The 23,247-nt window shown below is 41.7% G+C and overlaps 1 protein-coding gene across 2 annotated transcripts in view; it reads left to right on the forward strand.

The window, feature by feature from the left end:
- The first annotated feature begins 12,773 nt into the window (after positions 1-12,773).
- EDRF1 (erythroid differentiation regulatory factor 1) overlaps positions 12,774-23,247 on the forward strand; it is a 37,555-nt gene continuing 27,081 nt past the window's right edge. Inside the window, exons 1-8 of one of the 2 annotated variants that reach the window (XM_069461092.1) lie at positions 12,774-12,993; positions 13,980-14,188; positions 15,845-15,911; positions 16,581-16,706; positions 18,650-18,774; positions 19,038-19,194; positions 22,102-22,203; positions 22,463-22,584. In XM_069461092.1, coding sequence (XP_069317193.1) covers positions 12,886-12,993; positions 13,980-14,188; positions 15,845-15,911; positions 16,581-16,706; positions 18,650-18,774; positions 19,038-19,194; positions 22,102-22,203; positions 22,463-22,584 — 1,016 coding nt within the window. In that variant the 5' untranslated portion in view covers positions 12,774-12,885. The remainder of the gene's footprint in view (positions 12,994-13,979; positions 14,189-15,844; positions 15,912-16,580; positions 16,707-18,649; positions 18,775-19,037; positions 19,195-22,101; positions 22,204-22,462; positions 22,585-23,247) is intronic. The other variant, XM_069461093.1, reaches the window with a different exon arrangement.

Consider the following 23,247-nt stretch of genomic DNA (forward strand, 5'->3'; position numbering starts at 1 on the left):
TTAAAGTTCTCATCTGCGTTGGAAGTCTTGGGGTGCTTGATTGCTGCCAGCTGAGCAGGCAGCCTTTCCCCAGGTGTCACCCCATGGCTTTACCCACCAGCCCCACGGAGAGGACTCCCACACATCTTAAATCTGCAGCCCCAGCCTCTTTTCACAGCTTGACCAGTACACCCTCCCGCCTACTTGCCACCCACTCAGATGTCCCCAAGGCCCCTCAAACCCATATTTCCCCAAGCCAGCTCATGAGCTACTCACCCCTCAAACCTCATCATCTCTCAGTGTTCCCGGCTCATTCATCCGTTCATCCAACTGGGTATGCCCGGCACCTACTTTCCCTTTTGCTCCCAATCCGATCCGCCCCCAAAGTCCTGGCCATCTGATTTCTAAATCCCCCTGAAGCCGGCCGGCCTCACTCCATCTCCTCCACTACCCCACTGTTCCAAAGAACGATCGGGTCCAGCCTGGACCGATTCAGCAGTCTGGTCTAGCCTCAATGACCCCAATGACATGATTCCTGGCTGAAAGCCTTTCACTGTCGATGGACCTCGATTTCTTAGCAAGGCCACGAAGGCCCCTCCTGGTCTGGTGCCCACCTGCCTGTCCAGCCGACCACACACCCAAGCTCCCGGGCGCTTCAGCCCAGCCTTTGTCTCTTGGTGCCACACCTGGCTGTGCTCTCCACTGCGGCTAGGACTTTTCTCTATGCCTGGAATTCTCTTCTCCCCCCGTTTTTGCCTAGTTACTTCCTCCTGACTGTCCTAACTGGGTCAGCACCGAGTTGCAGATTTACATTTTGGGGGCACTTATTTGACTATTTCTGCATGCCCCTCCTAGACTCTTTTTACTCACCTTCGTGTTCCCAGCCCCAGCACGACCTACACATAGGAAATGTGAAATGATTCACTCAGACCAGAGCCAGGAGGCACCTGCCTTGGGCCCCACAAGGACAAGGCTCCACTCCGGCCCCCCTCTGACCACCCCCTCGCCTCCCCCCCGCCCTCCCCCCCTGCCCCCCGGCTCCAAGCCTGTTTGCAGGGCCTGTTCGTCAGAGGACTTGGTGTGTCCCAACTTGAGTGTCCCAAGGGGCAGCTCTTACTAAGGTAGGAGGATAGAACATAGTTTATTGTTTCTACGGGGTGGCTGTGATGAAGGTATATCTATCAAGGAAGGAGGATAGAACAGATTTTATTTAATAATCAGCTCACCCTATGAAAACTTGAAGTATTTAAACATATGTGTACAAGCCTCCACTTGCATTCTCCTGCGAATGTTAGCACAGGGCTCGTCTCACACGTATCTGCGCATGAACTTCATATCCTTGCTTGATGTGGAGATGATTCCCTGTACTCCTTCTGAAATCTGAGTTCAAAGGAGAATTGATTCTTAAAGTCAACGGAAATAGGATTGTCCATTGATAAGCATAATGAGTTTGGCGGGGGGAAGTGGAGAGCGGGGGCGGGGGGGACGGGGACTAGTGAAGTCATTTCCAACAGCAAGTATGTTCCAAAGTCATCACATGACACCTAAATGCTAAATATCATGTTCTTTGGGTAGTGGAACAGTGAATTTTCTTGCCTTTTCGCATTTTGCCACAGTTTCAATTTTCTTTAATAAATGTGCTTATATTTGTAACAAAAACCTTACTTACTCTTTAAAAAAAAAAATCAAGTTACTCCTGTTTCATTTACAGATCATGGACATTTTGCCGACGCTTGCCACCTCCTTTGCCATCTCTCACGTGAGGGCCGTGTTAGGAAGTTTCTCTCCATGCGTTGGCTTCGCTGGCGGAGGCAAAAGCAGTAGTATATTTTCACAGCACAGTGGGAAAGGGCTGTGGCCTAACTTACGTTTTATGTTGCGGGAGGCACTGACGAGCTTCATTTACAGGTGTAAAAACAAAAGTGCTGCTTGGCTGGTGGCCGTGGAGCCCACTGTATTTTAGGCAGCTACCTGAGGTTTTTTTTTTGATAACCTCTGCCTCCTAATTTCCATTAAGCTCCCCCATTGATTTCTCCAGTTTCCTACTTGTGGTCTGGAGTCTGTTTTTAATAGCCATGCTTCTAGAAATCCAGTTTTGTTTTTCCTTATTTAGAGATAAGAATTGTCTAGTTACTAAGCTAGAGAGACCAAGGGCTACTTTGAGAGCCTCATTGCCCACCTCCCTCCGCCTCGGTGTTTCCCACCAGGCCCCCGGCCCCGTGTGTCCCAGCCACCTAGACGACTCTCCTGGCCCCCCTGCCATTCCCACCTCCACGCGTTAGTGTTTTCCCATCACCATCCACAGCCCTGATCCTCTTCTGCTGTCACCCGCCCTGCCCAGGGGCGTGTCCTGCCTTGCAACGCCACCACGCCTCCCGCCTTTCCTTTCTCCGTGATCACCTTCTGTCCTTGACGAGTGAGCGTTTGCTACAGCTCTTATCCCCCACCCAGAGCTGGAGCGCAGAACTGTAGGCCAGGAATCACGTCATGTGATACCTTGAGTGCAGCAGTCTCAGTAAGTAACTGTTGAATTAAATCAAACATACATGGTTTGGCCAATCCCAACATTTCTCTCAAACTGCTTAGGGCTTTCTCTCGAGAGATGTGTCTTTTCCTAGCCAACCCAGCAGACTGTCTGACTTAAGGCAATGATTGGCAGACAGAAGAACACGGCCAGAAAAAATGCAACAGAGAGTATTAAATTAAATATACTTAAGGATGAGCTAATCTCACTAATCATCTGCAGCGGGGAGCAAGGTGGGGTAGATGAAGTGGACAGCCCACGTGTTAGTGACTGTTGATGGTGGACCACGGCAATGGGAACAGGGGGGTTCATTTTACCTTTCTCTCGACTTAGGTTTGCATCGGAAATTTGGGGGGATGAAAAGATTTGAAGAAGAAGACAAAACAGAAGAAGGAGAAGGAATAGCTGATTTGCAGACTCCGAGGAGGGCCCAGGCAGAGGGATGGGGGAAGGGCCCGGGATACGGCTCTCCCTCCCTTTGGGCACCACCCCTCCCTGGGGCAGCTGTCCTGCCCCCCACGCATTTGTACGCACCAACACTCAGACCTTGGACCCACGTGATGCCACTGCAGGCTCTGCCTCTTGTCCTAGAACATGTCCTAGAACATTCCCACATGGGAACGGGAGCCCCTCAGAGCTGGGCTCTACTTCAGCTAATCCAGCCAGCAAACTCTCACACGTGTCCCTGATAAGGAACACACTGAGATGCTCTGGGACACCAATGCCCTTGGATATTCTTAAATAACACCAAACAGGGCCCCCCACCGAGAAAGGAGCTGCCCACCATGACAGAAGCCATCTTGGTGGAGATTTCTCCGCTCTGGAAGCCTTCCTGCAGCAGCGGACGCCAGTGCAGACCATCCTCTGCCCAGAACAGTTGCATCCTAATGACCCCTCAGAGATCCTCCCCACAGCTGGCTCTCCACGGGTCACTGAGATCAGATAAAAAACATTTATTGTAGCCAAGATGCACAAAGAACTGTATCAATTTCATACTTGGGTTTTTCCAAAACAAATCATAATACCCACACTAATTATGTCCGACCAGTTTTATGGATAAACAAGCTGAGACCTCCGATAGGAGAGCTCAAGTTTCTTTTTCCATCTTGTGCTGTGTGTCTCTTCCTACCTCCAGACCATTAAAAGAATATTTGTAATGTAGATGAGGCCAGTCCTTTTGCCCAATGTTGACAGACAAGAGGAAGATTCCAGGGAGAAATGCCACAGCAGCAAATGAATATAAATGACGTTTTCCACTTTGTGCTTAAAAAATGCCTTTTGTACTGGAATTTTAAAGCTCTCCAGGCAGCAAGGCTTTGACTAGGACTCTCACTCAGGGTAAACAGGAATGGTCGGGGCTTCCCAAGTTATGTGTGATAAGAAAGAACAAAAGTCCAGACACTTTTAAAATGCAATATTCTTGCCTTCTGGGTAGTAAACAAAGTGGGCAGATGGATAATGACATCTGTGGATTCTGGCTCCATTTCCTAGAGAGAAAAAAACATGTAAATAAATATGTAAAAAATTGTCATATGTGGATAACACCCACAGTTCATCCAGCAGTTACCATCCTCCCCAGCGTTCACAGGCAATGGGTTCTATCACTGGGTGCCTTGTGGCTGCATTATACTGAGAAAGTAAAATACATCTCTTCAATGCCTCAGAGGAAGACAGATGTTATAGAAATGCTTAGTAAAAAGGTCCGGTTAGTGGCTTTGACACCTGATGCTTTTGCACTAAGCGACGCTTTCATTTTGTTCTCACCGTTGGAAGCTTCCTTATAAATGTTTAATAGCTAAAGCATTCATTAGGGTCTGCAAGGGCCAGGCCCTTAACTGGAAAGGCAGAGGGGACCCACGAGCAGTCTCTGACTGTCAGATTGATTGGAAGCTTCATTTGAGAATTCTTTCTTTCTCATCCTTAGCTAAAGGTGCACTCACAGCAAGAATAACCACTTGGGCTCCAACTACCACCATGCCTGAAGAGCGGACGTTAGTGACTTTGAAACTGTTCCTAGGATTCATTTAGGGTATTAATCAGCTTCAGAGGATAAAACTCACAAAGACTCTAGAATGTTTCTGCAGCAAAGTGATACCTAGCAGAGACAGCCTGCCCTTGCAGTCACTTGCATTCTACGCCGAAAGCCAATGATTAGGGCTTGCAAAAGGATCTGAGTTCCTCAGATGTCTTGAAAATAAACTCCCTCAAATGCAGTGGAAATGGTTTCAAACACTCTGCTTAAATGCTATTAATCTCCAGAACAAAAATTAAATAATCATCAGTTAATAATTAAACAAGGGCTGGGCATGGTGGCTCACGCCTGTAATCCTAGCACTCTGGGAGGCCAAGGCAGGAGGATCGCTTGAGCTTAGGAGTTCGAGACCAGCTGGAGCAAGAGTAAGACCCCATTTCTACAAAAAATAGAAAAATTAGCTGGGCCTGGTGGTGCGCGCCTGCTGTCCCAGCTACTGGGGAGACCGAGGCGGGAGGTTTGCCTGAGCCCAGGAGTCTGGGGTTGCAGTGAGCTATGAGGACGCCACTACATACTACCCAAGGTGACAGAGCAAGACAGTCTCAAAAAATAAAATGAAATGAAAAATTAAATAAGGTATCAGATAGCTATGACCAAGAATATCCTGCTATTACACTGAAAAATTGAACATCAAGGTTTTGTTTGGGGGCAGAAAGCAATTCCCTGAAATGTGGTGCTTGGCACTCTGAGTGCTCCGAAAATTGAAAGACCTCAGAAATAAGCCTTGGACCCAGGCTCTCTTTCTGACCTTCCTGGCCTCCCTGTTTCTCTGATCCTCCTTCCAGAAGCTCCTGGAAGGACTTGCTTGCTGGCATTTCCTTACGTAGCTAAGAAAGCTTCTATCCAAAAAAAAAAAAAAAAAAATCACAATTGTCTAAGACTTCCTCTCTAGGAATCTCATCAAATAACCAGGACAGAAGAGAAAAGACTGACAGTTGTCACCATGCCCAGAAGCACTTCTCATCTCTTCCGTCCGGGGCAGCTCCAAGAGAAAACCTGAGAGGCTCCCCTGGAATAACAAGATAATCTTTGTTGGTGGTGAAGTTCCGCCCCTCACCTTCCCAAGAGCTCAGAGGAACTTTTGTCATTTATTCCTACGCACCCCATCTCCCCCTTCCCTATGAAGAGAGGGTGTATAACCATCTGGACCTCATTGGGTTATTGGGTAATCACTCTCCTACAATTCCCCTGTGCTGTGCATGTTGAAATAAATTTTGTATGCCTTTTTTCTCCTATCGATCTGCGCCTTGTCAGTTCATTTTCAGCAAAACTTCAGAGGGTGAAGGGGGAAGCTGTCCCTTTTTGCTCCTACCTTTTGCATTGTCTTATACTTTAACATTTTTCTACTCTTGTCAAATTAAAGTGTACAGCAAAATGTAGGTCATTAACTTGCTAATTGTTCTCGACTTAAGGAGTAGCTAGCATTTGGGTTTTGGTGTCTAAAATAGTCTTTACAAAAGCAGTGGCCTATAAGCTTTTTTTTAAATCATTCACCATTATTAAAAACATTTCTGGCTGGGCAAGGTGGTACATGCCTGTACTCCCAGCTATTTGGGAGGCTGAGGTAGGAGGATCACTTGACACCAGGAGTTTGAGGCCAGCATGGGCAACAGAGTAAGACTTCCACCTCTAAAAACAACAAAAATTGTTTTTAATTTCTGAACATGCAACCCCAATATGATGTATATCTATTTATCTATCAATGATATACTAGCACTAACACATTGACATAAAAACATAAAAGTAAAAAAAAATTTGACTATAAAAATTAGTCATAACATTTTCATTTGTCAAATGAAAACCAATTCTGCTATCACTAATATTCTTTAAAAAAGAGCATAGTGATTGAATAGGCTTTTTTAAAAAAGAATCTTGGTTAAAAACTTTGTGGTATAACAGTTTGAAAACTCCTTTCAAGATATGTTTATTTTAAAACGTGGTTTTAATGGCTGTCGTCACTTAAAATATCTCCAAAGGTAAACAAGCCTACTTGGAAGAATGGTCTTGGAGCTTACCAAACCAAATTGCTCATTTCAATTGTACCCACAACAAAGGTTTTAACTGAAATTTGGGCAGTTAAATTTTCATCTTCTTTGAAGCCCATTAGTCTTATTATTATTATTATTGTTATTTTTTTGAGACAGAGTCTCACTCTGTTGCCCGGGCTAGAGTGCTGTGGCGTCAGCCTAGCTCACAGCAACCTCCAGCTCCTGGGCTCAAGCGATCCTCCTGGCTCAGCCTCCCAAGTACCTGGGACTACAGGCACACACCACGGCGCCCAGCTGATTTTTCTATTTTTAGTGGAGACGGGGTCTTGCTCTTGCTCAGGCTGCTCTCGAACTCTTGAGCTCAAGCGATCCTCCCGCCTCCTCCTCCCACAGTGCTAGGATTCCATTAGTCTTTTTTTTTTTTTTTCCACAAACCAATTAAACGGTGTCAAGTAATAACTCAGAGACAGTTGTTTTATATGCAATTTGTTTACTCCTGCAAGAGGAAGAAAGGTCAATAGACTGTTGTCATGGAACAAAATTAAAAACAGAAGGTACAACAGTTAGGAGAGAGGGAAAAACCTGCTGGCAGCCTGGGAATAGTGAATCTTGCAGGCATATTTTTGGGGTAAACAAATCAGTTGGCAGTTGACAAAGAGATCAGTCTGGGCATTCTGAGTAGGCCAACTAGTGGTATCAAAGAAAACAGTTAAGTGTGGACAGATTTTTCGAAAACCCTGACCATGTGGCCAAGGAGCACATGAGGCTTGCTGCCTGGACGATCTCCGCTGGCTCTCTGCCCTTGGCACGCCACCTTGAGTAAGCCAGATCGGCACCACTGTCGTCCTTAAGACAGTATATCGTTCCTCGATATATTTAAAACTCAAACTGTCCATTTGGAACATTTCTAAAAGAGGTTAAGAATTTCGGTTTCTAGTTAAGTGTGCAAATATGAGTTTTCATAAGCAATATACATCATTTTTGGAAACAAAAAAATCACATGATGTTGGAAGGATTTCCAAACATCTATTTTCAAAAATGCTCCCTCCATAAGATAAGATCCTTTGGAAAACCAAATACTTCTTCACTCATTGTTAAAACATCACTTTTATCTTGAAGGAACAGATTAAGTCTGTTTGTTTTTGCAAAACTTTCTCCTAAGTAGCATCCTAATGACAGCTACTTGTCATCACAGAAAAGATGAGAAAATGTGAAACACTCTTTGTAAGAGAAAATATAGTAACTCATTTTTAAGCTTGACAACTCTTCTGAGTGCCTTGTCACAGATGATCTGTAATCTCCATGTGATACATGAGATTTTCAAGGTCACTCCTTGCTACGGTTTGGATATGGTGGTTTGTCCCTGCCAACACTCATGTTGAAATTTGACCCTGATGCGGTGGTGTTTGGGTTGTGGGGGCTCTGCCCGCATGGGTGGCTTGGTCTCTCTCTGGCAGGACTGGATTAGTTCTCTAAGGAGTGGATATGTTCCCACAAGAGTGAGGTGTTATAAGCTAGTACCCTCCCTTGGGTTTTGCCTCTTCACACGTGTCCACCTCGCCTTTGATCTTCTCCACCACTTTATAAGGCAGCACAAAAGCCCTCATCACAGGCCAGGGCTATGGCCTTGAACTTCCCAACCTATAGAACTGTGAGCTACATAAGCCTCTTTTCTTTATGAATTACCCAGTCTCAGGTATTCTCTTACAGCAACAAAAAATGAACTAAGACACTCCTTATTTCATTAAAAAACTCTGAAAAGATCCTCCTAAGGCTTCATTTCATGACCAAATTTAACCTTGTGAAGGGCGTCTGATAGCCTATCCAAGCCACTATGTGCTTGGGGTGGACTGCATAATGGTCACAGATAACCAGCGTCCCCCCTCAGGTGTGCATTAGTCTTCCCTGCCACATTGATGCTAAGCGTGGCCATGTGACTCATTTGGCCTAAAAGAGGTGAGTGGCAGTGACATCTGTCACTTCTGATCAGAGCTGTAGGAGCTAGTTTGCAGTTCACCAATCTCTTTTTGTCCGTCTGCTACTCCAACTCGCAATGCTCCAGACTGAGGCTGCTTCATCAGCCTGGGTGCTGGAGGAAGATGACACAGACAAGTACTAGTATGTTCCAAATGTAACATGGAACATACTTACGCTAAATATTTGGAACATTTTCACCCTAAAATTTTTTTCACTGTTTATCTGAAATTCAAGTTTAACTTGGTGTCCTGTATTTTCTCTGGCAATCCTAGCTGTAAGCCACTGACATTTGGGGATCTTTTGTTTCATCTGCATAACCCAATCATACTTGACCAGCTGACCATGGCCCAAGGAAGGGCACCTGTATCAACCTGCAGATTGAGTATTAGTAACACGTAATTTTTCCCTTAATTTGCAAGTTAAAAAAAAAAGTTACCATCTTCCTGCACCCAGGGGATTGTCTTTGGAGACCACTGTCCTCATGTGTGGTCTATAGACCAAGGTCATTAGAAACTATCAATCTCATGAAAAATGTAGATTCCTCAGCACTACCCCAGAGATACTGACTTAGAATGTGGAGGTGGCTGGAGGATGTGTGCTCTTAAGAAGTTCCTCAGGTGATTATAAAACATATTAAACCTCCACTGGCTTATGTCTGCACTTTGACTTTTTAGAAGGCTAACTGAGTAGGAAACCTGGGTACTAGTTCTGGCTTTGCTACTAACTAGCTTTATGTGATGTTCAACAAGTCCATCCTATTCTCCTTTCTGGACTGCACTGCTCTAATCTAAAGAGGGAATGGATTGGCTCAGATAATCTCAAATCTTTTTCAGCTCTAAGAGTCCAGGATCAAGAGTCAGAAATTCAGCATCTTTCAAGCAGAGTAAATGAATGAGGCTGGTTAGGTGTAAAATACTAGGTCGTGGAGGGACCCGTGGCAAACTGAAGAGCACATGTCCCAAACAGTGCCTGAGTTTAGAAGTTTTAGAGGTTGGCATCCTCTACCAGCCAGGCTGTACAGGAACTGTGAGTGCCCTAGGCAGCACCCCCAACCACATCTGCCTTACACATAATTGTCTTACTGTAAACATTTTTGAAAGGATTTCTAGCTTTGCTTTGCAAAATTCTACACGCTACAAATAACTAAATTTGTGAATGCCTGGGATTTCTCTGAAATCATCATGCATGCTGGGAGGATTTTTGCAAACTGAGTAAGTCTAATCTACAAATTGTTTTAGAATGGAACAAACTGCATGCCAATACTAACTTTAATAATTAATGACATTGACACTGCAATCTTTTGGAGCTACTTCATTAAACATTTTTAGCTTTGATTCTGCAGATTAAAAAGTAGTTTGGAGCCAACATTGTTTTTATGTCTCAAACATTTTGATGAGCATTTTAAAAGCCTGCTAGCCTCAGTCATGTTCCCTCCATTGCCTAAGGGCTCAACCAGTTCTGTCGGCTGGTGCTGTGCCTGGTGCTGGTGATCAGACGGGACGCCAGCCTTTGAGGAGCTCATAGTCGGTGAGGGCGGCGGAAACAAACAGGTAGTTTTTCTATAACGTGACAAGTGCAGGACAAAGCGATACAAGGATGGGAAAAAAGAAAGGGATCCCCAGGGGAAGGAGCGGGGGAGGTGTCAGGAGGGACTTAATGGAGATGAATCTCAAGGGGTGGGTGGGAATAAACCAGGTGCGGAAGGGAAGGTATTCCAGGCAAAGGAAAAGCACCAACTGTGGCGCTATGCAATGAGGAGCATGTTGCTCATTCATTCATTCAACAAACGTTTCTTAGTAGCCAGAGCATCAGGCACTGGGGAGGCAGAGAAATGTGTTCGAGCACTGACTAGTTACAAGAACCAGGATAACTGTAGACAGGGCAGAGCAGGCCATGCAGGACGGAGTACATCCTGAGCAGGAGTTGGGGGGCAGGGACGGAGATGGAAGGAACAGGCAGACACAGTACAATATAAAAATGAACATAAATATGTCTTAAAATTTTAAATTCTGGAAGTAATGATCCATGTTTTCCTATAATATATTTCAATCACATTAGAAACAATAACTCAAACAAAAAACCCCACAGCATGTAAAAATGTTTGAATAGGGAAAAAAGAAAAATTAATAAGCCCTTAGAGCTAGAGAAATATATAAACTTTATGAAATCCAGATGTGCCCAGTTTCTCCAGCATTCAGAGATCACCCTCCTTTACAAACTCAATTACAGCACTCTAGGGCTGGCCCTGTGTGTGGCTGCTGGAGACCCAGCTCCCACTCAGGCTTCCCTCCACAGGGAGTCCCCGGCGTCCTCTGGTCCCCGCTCTGACATCCTTAGCTCCACATTCTCTGTCAGCTGCTGACCTCTCTTTTTCTGCACTAAGTTCCTGGTTCTGGTTCATTCTTCTCTGCCTTTTTACAGGCTGTTTCCAGCACATTTTCCGACTCAGCATCATCAACAGGGTCCAGGCACTTACCTCTCAAGAGGCACACAAAATATTTGAGTCTCGAGAAAAGAATGACTGCTACCTCATGAAATCCCCTCTTACAAAGATAGAATTATACAATAAAACAACAGAATGTAAAGATTATCAGAAACTAAATTGTATATGTATAAAAGCTTAAAAAAATTATTTTATTATAAAATAATAAGCAATCTGAAAGAAAAAATAGGAAAATAAAGAACAATTTAAGGAATAAATTTTAAATCACTTCATCTTACCTCTCAGAGATCTGTTTTTGTGGACATAGACAAAGAAATACACACGATTTTAAAATTAGGATAGTGCACATTGGCTTTTTAAAAATTTATCACTTAAAAATATATGTTGTACGATTTACATGTTCTTGAATATTCTTGAAAAACGAGGTAACGGTTGCACAGAGTTTCTTTATTATGTACCAAAAAGAGACTTAACCATCCTCCTAGTGTTAGATATATTTGCGTTCAGCGTTTTACTGTAACAACGCATAACTTGCAAAAAACAAAAAAAGAATTAGATTGCAAAATAAAAAGTGATAAAAATCAAAATCAATACATGTTTTAGTAAATGTCTGCAAAATATATCAAATTCATTGCTAAATTTAATTCGTAAAAATGTTTTGTTAAACTGGAAAACAATTTGTAAACTGAGCTTGCTCAGAATCGCATCATTCCTGAATATGGACACAGCAGTGAGTTATCAGAGCCAGTTGTACATTACAAAGTGAGATAGCCAAACCACTGCAAAGGCAAAACTAATTTTTAAAAAAACTGTCCATATCTTACCGCAAAACAAAAACTTTTACCACACAAAAAATATATTTTATGAAGGATGTGGCTGCGTTTAACTGATCCGTATCATACCGGTGCGGAGTCTGAAAGTAAGAGAGCCTAGCCCTTCGAAGGTTTAAAACGGCCCTGCCTATTTCTCGACCTCCTTGCTACTCAGAGCACTGGCATCACTTCCCTGGAGCTTGCGAGACGTGCGGAACCTCAGGCTCATCCCAGACCTACAGAATCAGAACCTGCAAGTTAACAAGTCCCCTCGGGGTTTTCTGGGCACGCTGATGTTTGATAAGCCCCAGACCCCGTGGAATGCGGGGGCCAGATCCCCGGGGCCTGAGGAACAGGGGGCTCTCCGCAGGTGCTCCAGGAGCACCTAAGCAGGTGCTGCCCGCTCGGGGTCCATCATCCACACGCGGGGGCCTCCTCTGCGCAGCTCAGCGCTCGCTCCCCGCGAAGCCCCGCCGCTCCCGCACCAGGACCGAGGGGCACGCAGGCACTGTGATGCAGCAGGGAGCGGACGCCGAGTCAAGACCCCGGGCTCCAGCCGCGCTGCCCCTCACCTGGGCACGCCCTTCCCCTCGGGCCGCAGAGTGCCCGTTTGTAAAACCACCGGGCAGCGAAGGATGGGGAAGCAGGAGCGCTAACGCTTCTTTAATTCGTGTGACCGCAGCCGCTGGGGGCGCTGACCGCAGCATCTCCCCGCCCACGCAGAGAGGAACCCCCGCCCCCCGCAACCCTCCCACTTTGACTCCCCGCCCTAAGCCCAAGTCCCAAGAACTATTTGCCAACAAAGACCAGCGGTGTGCAGGGGGCGGAGCCTGGGACTCAGAAACCGCGAGAAGTGGTCTCCCGAAGAAACCCTGACAGACGCAGGCGCACTGCAGCTCCCGCCCCCGCCGCGAAGGTGGCACCCGCAGCGGGGGGCGGGGCTGGGCCTCTGGGACAAAGCTCGCGAGATTTAATCGCGCGTCAGCGCAACTTCTTCCTGTCAGAGGGCGGAAGTGCTGTCTGCCGAGTGCGTTTGGCGCTTGCTCGGCTGTGCTGCCGCGCCACTGGGCCTGGGTTCCTGACGCGGCTCTTCGGGTCCCGCTTCGTCTCTGCTGCCCTGGCCCGAAGTGATGGGGGACTTCAAGGAGGCCGGAGCCGAGGCTCCGCCGGCCGTGGCCGCTGCTCGGGGAGGGCTCAGCCTCCTGTCTCAGGGAGAGTCCGAGGAATCTTCTGCACAGGTGAGCTCTCCGCGGGGCGGGACCTGCCAGGGCTCCGGGAGCTGCGGGCCCTTTCCGCCGAGGAAGAATGTCACGATTCCCGGCAGGTTCTGGCGCCTTCTCCACGCCTCCCTGACACCCCCGAAACAGGGAGTGGAAGTCCGTATGCTTGTCGCCAGGTATTCAGGTATTTACTTGCAAGTCATTCGTATCAAAAGCAGTCTGGGTAACCGACAGGTGAGTTAGATACGATCTCTGCTCTCAAGGAGGGTTACATGTAAATATGTGGCTCCAGAGTGTGGCACAGCTGTGCAAATCTGGAGGGAAGAGAGAGGGTGTCAGGGAGGAACTCACCAAGAATGGGACTGAACTAATTCTTGAAAGGTGCTAAGTGTTGCCAGGCCAAAAAGGGACTTCGCGAGAGATTAGAATATTGAACCCAGACACAGAACTTGCCTTGGGGATGTGCAAGTGCAGGTTGTGAGGAATCCCCCAGTGCCTTGCGATGAAGTTAGAGGTACGGAGTATTTGTGTAATGAACTGATGAATCAATTACTAAACATTTGCTTGAAAACAAGTACCAGGTATCTTACCAGGCTCCTTTGTAAATGATGCATGTTGTTGAAATTAAAATACTCAAACATAACAGAGGTTTTATTAAATTTTGTATTTAGTTAACATGATACTATTGAGTCTCCTTGGTTTCTGCTTCTCCACTTTATTCATATAAATTGAATAAATTTTAAAAGGCAGAGTGATTGGCCTGTTTCCTCACTGATCATGATAACCATCATGCTCCTTGACTCATCTTTTTTCTTTGGAGTTATGTGAAAAAGAGCTAAGCAAATGTGACAATTTATCCTCGAATTTATTAAGTGCTATAATTAACATGTAGCATATGTTCCTTGTGAAGCCTGGTGTGGTGGGTTCTTGTTTGCATTTTGTAAAGGTGAAATTTTCATTCTAGTAGTCGTGTTCATTAATGTTTCATTCAATACATTAATTAGGGGTCAGCTTTATTTCTCGGAGGCAACGAAGTGAAGAGCCGAGCTGTGGTGAAATACTCCTCCGCCCCTCTTCGAACAGCATTTGCACGCCTCGAAGAGAAGACAGACTTGAAACTCCCACCTGCCAACTGGTTACGAGAGAGTGCCAAATTAGGGCCAGCAGGAACTACCATTCTTGGCAACAGTAAGAAAAGCAAGCCATTTTCAAGGTGAATATTAATTGGTGGCATTTTCACCTGCTCCTGTATCCTGATTTAAAATTCCTAATACTTGCTTTTCAGTTTAATTGATAATGCACATTAACTTGCTGAGCTTTCTCTTTCAAAAAAGATCACATTTTACTTTGAAAGTTCTTTTTTCCTCTGATAATAACATTGCAATATGAGGGTATCAATTGCATTTGCTTTTTTCAAGTCTACATCGTGTTATTAACAAAGCTGAGTTTAACTGCCAAAGTTAAATCACCCATTTTATTTTAGCAAATTTGCATATCTTTTGAATATATGAATGTAAAGAATCAGGGTGGCACATGAGGAGGAAAACCCTTAACACTGCCTGATCTGTCCTGTGGAGTTTTTCATTAAATGATGGTGGATTGTCTGGTATGAAAAAGCCCAAAGTAAAAACCCAGCATGTTGTGTGGCCTACACCCTTGACTTTGACACTGGAAATTCTGCTGGTAGTATTTAAAGTTGAGAGAGTAGCCTGGGATCTTATAGAGGAAAATGTACTAACATCCATATTCTTGTATGCCATTTAATGTGTGTGTTTTGTCTTTATTTTCTCTCTGTGATTCAACCTAACATATTTCCATGTAACTTATAGCAAGAGGCACAAACTCATTAACACCTTATGAGCTAGTAGTTTGAAAATTATCCTAATGCCTCAGAAGGCAAAAGTTACATTTGCAAAATGTTGTTTATAGCATTATTTGTACTAGCAAAAAGTTGGAAATAACCCAAATATCTTTTTTTAGAATGATAGCTTAATAAATTATGATATATTAACACAATTAAATGTTATGAGGTGATTTAAATGATAATTTTATGCAAACACTATGCTAAATATTTCATATGTTTGTCTCATTTAATTCTCAAAACCACCATTTGAGATAGGCCCTGTTAACTATTTTGCACATGAGAAAAGCTGAGAAAGGTTAAATAACTTGCCTAGTGCCCATGGTAAATCATGAGATTATGCTTTGAAGTTAGCAGTGCTAGGTGAGTATCCTGACTCTCTGCTACTTACTAACTGGAAAATGGTGGTATCAGCTACCTAGCATGAGTTGAATGCTCAATTAACTTTTATTTTTTCCCTTTTCCCTTGTGGCAGAATTGGTATCAGGTGCATTTTTTTATATCTATTTTTTAAAAGAGAAATATATCAATGTATATCATATATACAATCCTAGAAAATAAAATATTATATATCAATGTATATCATATATACAATCCCAGAAAATAAAATCCTGGTAAATGTTTCTCTTTCTCTTATCTCACTACCTAAAAAGGATAAAATCTTGTAGTAGTTTTCTCTTGGAGATTTTTTTGGGTCTTGTGATTATAAAAATACAAACAATTGTTAAGTGTTTTTATTCTAAGTGTTTCCTACTAATTATTTCTAAAGGTTATTACTATGTTTATTAACTCTAAGATGCCATTGATTTTCAGGCATACCATTATTTTATGTTCCACTAAGTAGGAAAAACTAGCCAACTATAATGGTATATGCATCCTGATTTCAGAGATGTTAAAATGTGGAAAATATGTCCTAGAAGTGATGAAATGCGGTATTCTGTTGTTAACCTCTATTTGCATGATTCTTAGCATGACCTTGTAACTTGTGGCCTTTTTTTCCTTTGGTAGCTTTGGCATGGCATATGACTTTATTGATTCGGTGGGAAATGATGTGGATGTTGTTTCTGACTCTGAAGTAAGTGTTACTGCTTAATGTAATTTTGGGAATGTTTTGTGCTAGATGTATCATTTTCTGTTTTGCAGTCTTGAGAAATTAGTAATGAAATAAAATAAAACTATCAGATTATTGAATATCTTTCTTGTTTATTAAAGTATCACTTTTTACCATATCTCCTTTCTTCAAAGAGGAAGGAACAACTCTCAAAACACTGGCAGTGGTGATATTAATATTAATGATATTAATGATATTAATACTGATGGTTGCGTTCTAATAATAAGTTATTGAAACTGATTATAACGTTTGGGATTATTCTGTATATGGTGCCAGTTGAGAATTACTAATGATATTTCTAGTAAAGTCTGTTGATCCTTAATTGGTGGTTGTTATCTGATATACTAAAAGCCTAGGTCAGTGCAACAGTGTGACTTATACACACTTTAAGAAATTCTATCGTGTAAATAGAAATGTTTGACTGTCATTTATATTAGGATAGTATGACTCATAAAGTCTAGGTAATTCTGGTTTTAAAGCTCTGTCTTCCATATGTTTGCATGTAGCCCTTTGTGTAAAGTACAGTTTGTATAACCTTAAGGAAATGTTTTACAAATGAAGTTAAAATTTGAAAGTTTCTAAATCATACTAAAAAGGTCTTTCTAAATTATTTTTTCTCTTAATTTTTTTAAGAACATAAAAAAGCTCCTGAAGATTCCCTACAGCAAGTCCCACGTGAGCATGGCAGTGCACCGCATAGGAAGGACTCTCCTATTAGACGAGCTGGATATTCAAGAACTCTTTATGAGATCATCTCAGGTAATACTTTTTGTGAAAAACATCCAGAAAAGCATTATTCTAACAACTTGAGAGCGTTAGAAACATGATTTTGTTTCACAGAAAAGCCAAAGTGGAAATATAGTTGAGTACTTCAACAATCAAGAAATGAAAAGTTTCAGGGAAGATAGAAAAGCTTTAAAGAAAAAATAGAAGAGAGAATGAGGAAGAAAATTATTTTATTGATACCAACAGCCAGGATTCTTTCTTACAAAGAAAAGGATGAAGCTAGTAAAGAAACTTGTGAAAAATTTGTGAAATTTAAGAGACTAGTTTAAGTTTTTGAAAAATCCTTTATTAAAAAGATTCTTGGGCCGGGCGCGGTGGCTCACGCCTATAATCCTAGCACTCTGGGAGGCCGAGGCGGGTGGATTGCTCGAGGTCAGGAGTTCGAGACCAGCCTGAGCAAGAGCGAGACCCTGTCTCTACTAAAAATAGAAAGAAATTATCTGGCCAACTAAAAATATATATAGAAAAAATTAGCCGGGAATGGTGGCGCATGCCTGTAGTCCCAGCTACTCGGGAGGCTGAGACAGGAGGATCGCTTAAGCCCAGGAGTTTGAGGTTGCTGCGAGCTGGGCTGATGCCACGGCACTCACTCTAGCCGGGGCAACAAAGCGAGACTCTGTCTCAAAAAAAAAAAAAAAAAAAAAAAAAAAATTCTTATAAAACATGGCTACCAGGAAAAGTGAAAAACATGAAAAGCTATTCCTATGAATGAATCCACTCATGCACCACATAACCATCATCGATGGACCACATATATGACAGTGGTCATGTAAGATTATAATACTGTTTTTTTTTATTGTACCTTTTCTATGTTTAGATATGTTTAAATACACAAATACCATTGTGTTACAAGTGCTTCCAATATTCAGTAAAGTAATACGCTGTACAGGTTTATAGCCTAGGAGCAATAGGCTATACCATGTAGGCTAGGTGTGTAGTAGACCAGTGTTGCCTGACCTTTTTGGCACTAGGTACTGGTTTCATGGAAGGCAGTTTTCCCACAGACTGGGGGTGGAATGGAGCTCAGGTGGTGATGTGCAGCCCATTTCCTAACAGGCCATGGACCAGTACTGGGCTGAGGCTCGGGATTGGGCACGACAGCAGTAGTAGCTATATATCATCTAGGTTTACGTAAGTACACTTTATGACGTTCATACAGTGACCCAATCACCTAAGGATGCATTTCTCAGAACATACCCCTGTTGTTAAGCAATGCATGACTGTAGTTATTAGAATTAATTGATTCTCCCAAAGCCGAGGTTCTCAAACTGTATGTTGGTATGTGACTTTTTTTACCCTGTGTTGAGGATGTACACTTCTGTAAAATAAGAGTAACAATGTTGTAGTTTCTCAAGCTCTCTCTCCATTTCTTTACTTACCTTTTCATGGACTGGTAATAAATAGTTCATGAGTTTGCTAGTTCTTAAGTTAAAGAATATTCCTGCAGTACTTTGATAAAGGAAAATAAGTTACAGTGATTTAAATTGACATTTAAAATAAAGACCATCGCTTCTCGGCCTTTGGCTAAGATCAAGTGTAAAATAATGACCACAGTTCAGTTCGGTGTATGACAGTGTATAAATCACAGGCCTTGCTCCTTAGCGGTACACAGTTTTGGGGTTATAAATGCATGCAAAGATAATTTCAATACAGTATTGCAAAATGGGGCTTCCTCCAGGCACTAAAAATGTTACAGAGAAGGTTCATTTCTCCTGGCCTGGCTTAGGGAGAGGAAGGAGACTGGGGTTTCCTAAAAGAGGTGGTGTGAATTGAGTCCAGGAAGATAAATGTTTTATGAGTATGTGTTTATGAAACAGTATGCAAAAAATAGAGTATTTTCTGTAAAAGAGTAATAGTTAACATTGTTTTAACTACATGTGTGTTCTATTTATTTAATAATTTGTTATGTTATTCAGACTGGTGATTGGACATGGTTGAAAGAGTTTTATCAAAGACTAATTGATCAGAAGTGGCAGAGGAAGAAAAAGAGCAAAGAGCACTGGTATCAGAAGGCTATTCTTTCCAAGTTTTTATATTACAGGTACTTGGCTACTTATTTATTTTTATCTTAGGACAAATGAAATTCTACTCTAAGATTTAATTTGAAGCTAGTAAAAGTAATAATTTAAGTTTTGCTACTGTGGTATTGTTAACATTTCCTCATTCCTCATACTGATAACATTTTCTTATGTTCCTTTTTCACAAGATGTATGTTACAGATCTAGTTTTTATAAATAGGTAGACAGTTACCTAAAGTTTGATTTCAATAATAATGTAATTCCCCCCCACTCCCGATTTGGCCAGCATCAATGGTGACGGAGCCGCCCAGCCCGTCCCGTCTGCTGCGGAACAGCAGGAACCGTCCAGTTCAGATCAGACGAGTGGTTCGGAAGGGGCTTCGTGGCCTGCCCCCTTTGAAATGCCTTCTTCGGTGTCTGAAGATCCCAGTGCTTCCAGTCAGGTTAGTCAGTACTCAAATGCTGATTTGGTAAACTCATTTAGGAAGACAAAACCAATTATCTTGTTTAAAAAGTAGACAGACAGGAATAAGAAATACACTATCAATTTATGTCTCACAATTGGAAAAAAAACCTTTTAGCTTTTACAGTGGAATTTACAAGAGCGGTTGTGAATGGCTAGATCATATTTTTCTATTAAATAATTGAAAATATTTTGAAATAGCTTAGCGATATGTTTATCAATACTATCTCTTTAAAGTTATAAGAATACTGTATAATATAATGATATAGTGTATATTTTTAAATTTAGATATGTAGTAAGTACCTATCAAATATTGAGACTCATAGGCCTGTTCATAATTTAAGTACTGACCTTTTTACATTAACTTTTAGTAAGATTATTAGGCCTAAAATATCCCTTAAGATGAAGTTCCTGAGACTTACTCCACATTCATGTTATGAAACTTTTAGAAAGGAAAAGAGAGTAAACTGTGTTGTCTGTTTTGTCTCTTATATTTTCTCTTATTGCTCCTTTATTTGTGTGCCTATTGTGTCTGCCAGTGAATAAAATAAAAGCCATAGATGTAAATTGTGGCGTGTCTATTTTCAGGAAAATATATTGATAAACTTGAAAAAGATAAAAATAAGATCTGTAACTTGATAAATTACTTTTTCTTCTTACTATGTGTTTCTACATATTGAACACTATTCTGCCAGATTGTTTCAATCTTCACAAATTATGGGGGTACAGGAAATAAATATATTTCACTTGACTTTTGTTTTTAGTAGGTTTTAAAATAGAGAAACCTTCCTGTAAAACTACATAATGAATTTAAATTTTTTCCAAAAGTGAGAAAACTATAAGGAAAAGGAAGGAGGTAATTAACATGCAAATTACATAGTGGTAACCACCAAGAAGGTAGGGATGCTCTGAGATTGAGAAGGGACATGGTGGACACTGGGTGCTCGCCATGGCCCATGTCATGACTAGAGTAATGGTTATGTGGGTAATTGGCTTTGTAATTAGTCATTTTACTATATTACTTGTTTTATGCACTTCCCTGTGTTATTATATTTCACTAAAGAATTTTTTAAAATTCCTTTAGTATTCCCTGTTTTCAAAACCTATGCCTTATAAAAAGACCACATAGTAGAATTACCACCCTCTTACTACACAGCTTACCCTTCTCCCAGCATTATTATCCTGTCCTCACGTTGTTTAGGAGTTACTGTGAAAAATCTTGGAGACTTCTAAGAATGAATCTTTAGGTTTGCATGTGGAGGAAGCAAACTGGCATTTATTTAATGCCATTTAAGCCACTTACTTTGTTATGTGTGTGTGTATAAATTTTGCTTTATCCTTGGAACTGCATATGTAGTAAGTGTTGATGGTGTCATTTTATAAGTAAACTAAAGCTCATAAAAACAAATGTTTAGCCCTAGTCAAACAGCTGGTAAAATCCAAGCTGGGATTTAAACCCAGATCTTTCTGTCTTCAGAGACCTGTTCTTTCAGCAGTACTCTACTGTGTCCATGTACTCCACACATAGTTAGGAGGGCTTTATAAGCAGTCAGATCATCTTAGCAATGGCACACCCCTAAACAGTCTAGCCTGTGATGAAAGTCTTGTACAGAGTATTTTTCTTACAACATATTATACTTCCTAAATTTTAACATTTAGCGATTTTTGTTTGCAAGCTATCACCTCATGAATTCTTGTCCCCAAAACTAAAACTGCTAGTTTGAAGCCTTTATTAAGCAATAATAGAGGTTAAATAGGTGTCTATGGTATGGCCTTGGTGCCAAACCTTTATTGAGAACATTGTAACCTAGAGCCCAGACTCCTGCTAAAGCAACTACCTGACAAATTATATTTTGGGAATCATTCATAAGTTGGTAACTTGTCTACATAAACAAATAATAAAATAAAGTAGAGTTTAAAGTTCCCTTAGTACTCTGGTAGGAGAAGACAAACACAGTATAAGTGCTGGAGTTCTCCCGAGTGCTTGCAGTCATGCACGCTTCCCAGGCAGGTGCTGAGCCTGTCGGCATACACACAGATGAGAAGTTAGGCAGAATTTCATGGAGTAAGCAACACACACCCATGTCCATCTTGGGGTCTGTTGGGGCATTGACATTAAAAGTTTAAAGTAGTATTTCTTAATGGCAGCACTACTGCCCTAAGGGTTGGAAAATTGAGTGGTAGACTGAGTTTGCCCAATGCAAAGGGCCCACTTCCTAAGTGTTTTCCAAAATGTATTCCACTGAATACCTTCAGAACAAAAAGTGTTCTGAGATTTAATAAATTTGGGAAATATTGGATTATACAAATGTGAAGTAGATTTTTCTACTGCAGGACCACTTAGAAGTTTTTGTCTTTAATGGCAATAAACATTATTACTCTTTAAAAGCAAGTTGGTAAAGAGCATTTTTCAAACCTGACTTCGGAAAATTTTCACTGAGTATCCTAGTGTTCTATGAAACACACCTTAGGAAATACCAAACCGGAGACTGTTAAGATGATGAGCATCTCAAACTATGGCTGAGGTTTCTTAGGAATTTTTAAATTCAGTTAGAGATGGGGTAGGCTGAAAGAGCAATGGTAACCACATTTAACCAAAAAAAAAAAAAAAAAAAAAAAAAAAAGAAAGAAAGAAAAATGAAAAGCTTGGAAAACTTAGAATAATCTTTATCTCATTTAAGATCTAAGTGTGATTAGCTTGTTAGTAGCTCTGATAAGAGCTGAAGCAAGCCACCCAGTGATGAGTATTAATGATTTACATTAGCTTAATTCACAAAAGTAGATTTGAGGTGTGTGCTTTGAATATTTGGGTGATACTCTTTAAAAGTAGGTCAGTTTTAAGTAATGTTGGCAGCAGAATCATTCCTTATCCTTGCACTTTTCACAGGGAAGTGAGCCTCTTGAACCCTCATACATAGTGGGGCATGTGGCCTCAGCACCCAAAGAACAAAACCTGACTACTTTATTCAATGACGGGGAGAACAGTCAGGTATGCTTTCCATGGTGTCCCAGTTGAGACACCTAATCCCCAGTCTGCTTCGTCATTTAAAAATTAGTCTAGTTGGAATTGATAGGTAAAAAAAATCCACTTGATCCTAAAATTGCTTTCTAAACATCTCTATGATCTTACAGCTCTGGGACTTTACTGTGTCTCCTTTGTCTTTTCCTTTTTCTAGTCTTTCTGTGGATCGTAGGGGGGGATATTATGGAGCTCCTGTTTATTATAATCTTCCTATTTTAAATCAAAGGGTCTTAAAAATGATTTTGTTCGAAACATTCTATGGACATTTGAAGATATCCATATGTTGGTTGGTTCCAACATGCCTATATTTGGAGGAGGCAGATATCCAGCAGTCAGCTTACGTCTCAGGTAAACCAACATTGTACCCCTCCTTAAGCTATGGTATTTAAATTCTTCCTTTAGAATTAGTTTTCCATCTGCTTTCCCTTATCTATTTGGGCATCCTCTTCTTTTTTTAGGTTTTTTCACCTACCTCCCTTCTCCTGCCAGTTGAAATGGTCACAATAAGGAAGGAGCTACTTTTAGCACGTGCTGAAAGTCCTGTAGCTAAGTCTTCATTATAGGCCTGATTGAATGGAGCCAGAGGTCTGTTGCACTGGCCTAGTCTTATGTCCGAATCTACAATTTGTAGTTCATTTAATTAGTTAAGGAGGTGATTTGCCAGCTTTCTATTAACTGTGAGCATTTTTCTTAATGCCGCACATGTATTTGTACACATTATTCTCACTTAAGCATTATCATGGTCACTGTTTCTTCGAGTCATGTGAGGAGCACGCAGTGGGCTTATGGGCTTCTCCTTTCACATTTTCTTCTTACTGAAAATTTACACCAGTTAGAAATACACAGCTTTTGGAAAGATGTTAAATATAACACAACCCCTGAGCTACATGTACATATCTCATCAGAAAAGAAAAGCATATATGGCATTTTTTATCTAGGAAGAATAGCTTAAAATATTTAAATGGGGAAGTGAGTCTTAGATTATTTATTACGGAACATCTTAAACTAAAT

The sequence above is a fragment of the Eulemur rufifrons genome, chromosome 28 (genome assembly GCF_041146395.1).
Source record: "Eulemur rufifrons isolate Redbay chromosome 28, OSU_ERuf_1, whole genome shotgun sequence".
NCBI classification, from domain to species: domain Eukaryota; kingdom Metazoa; phylum Chordata; class Mammalia; order Primates; family Lemuridae; genus Eulemur; species Eulemur rufifrons.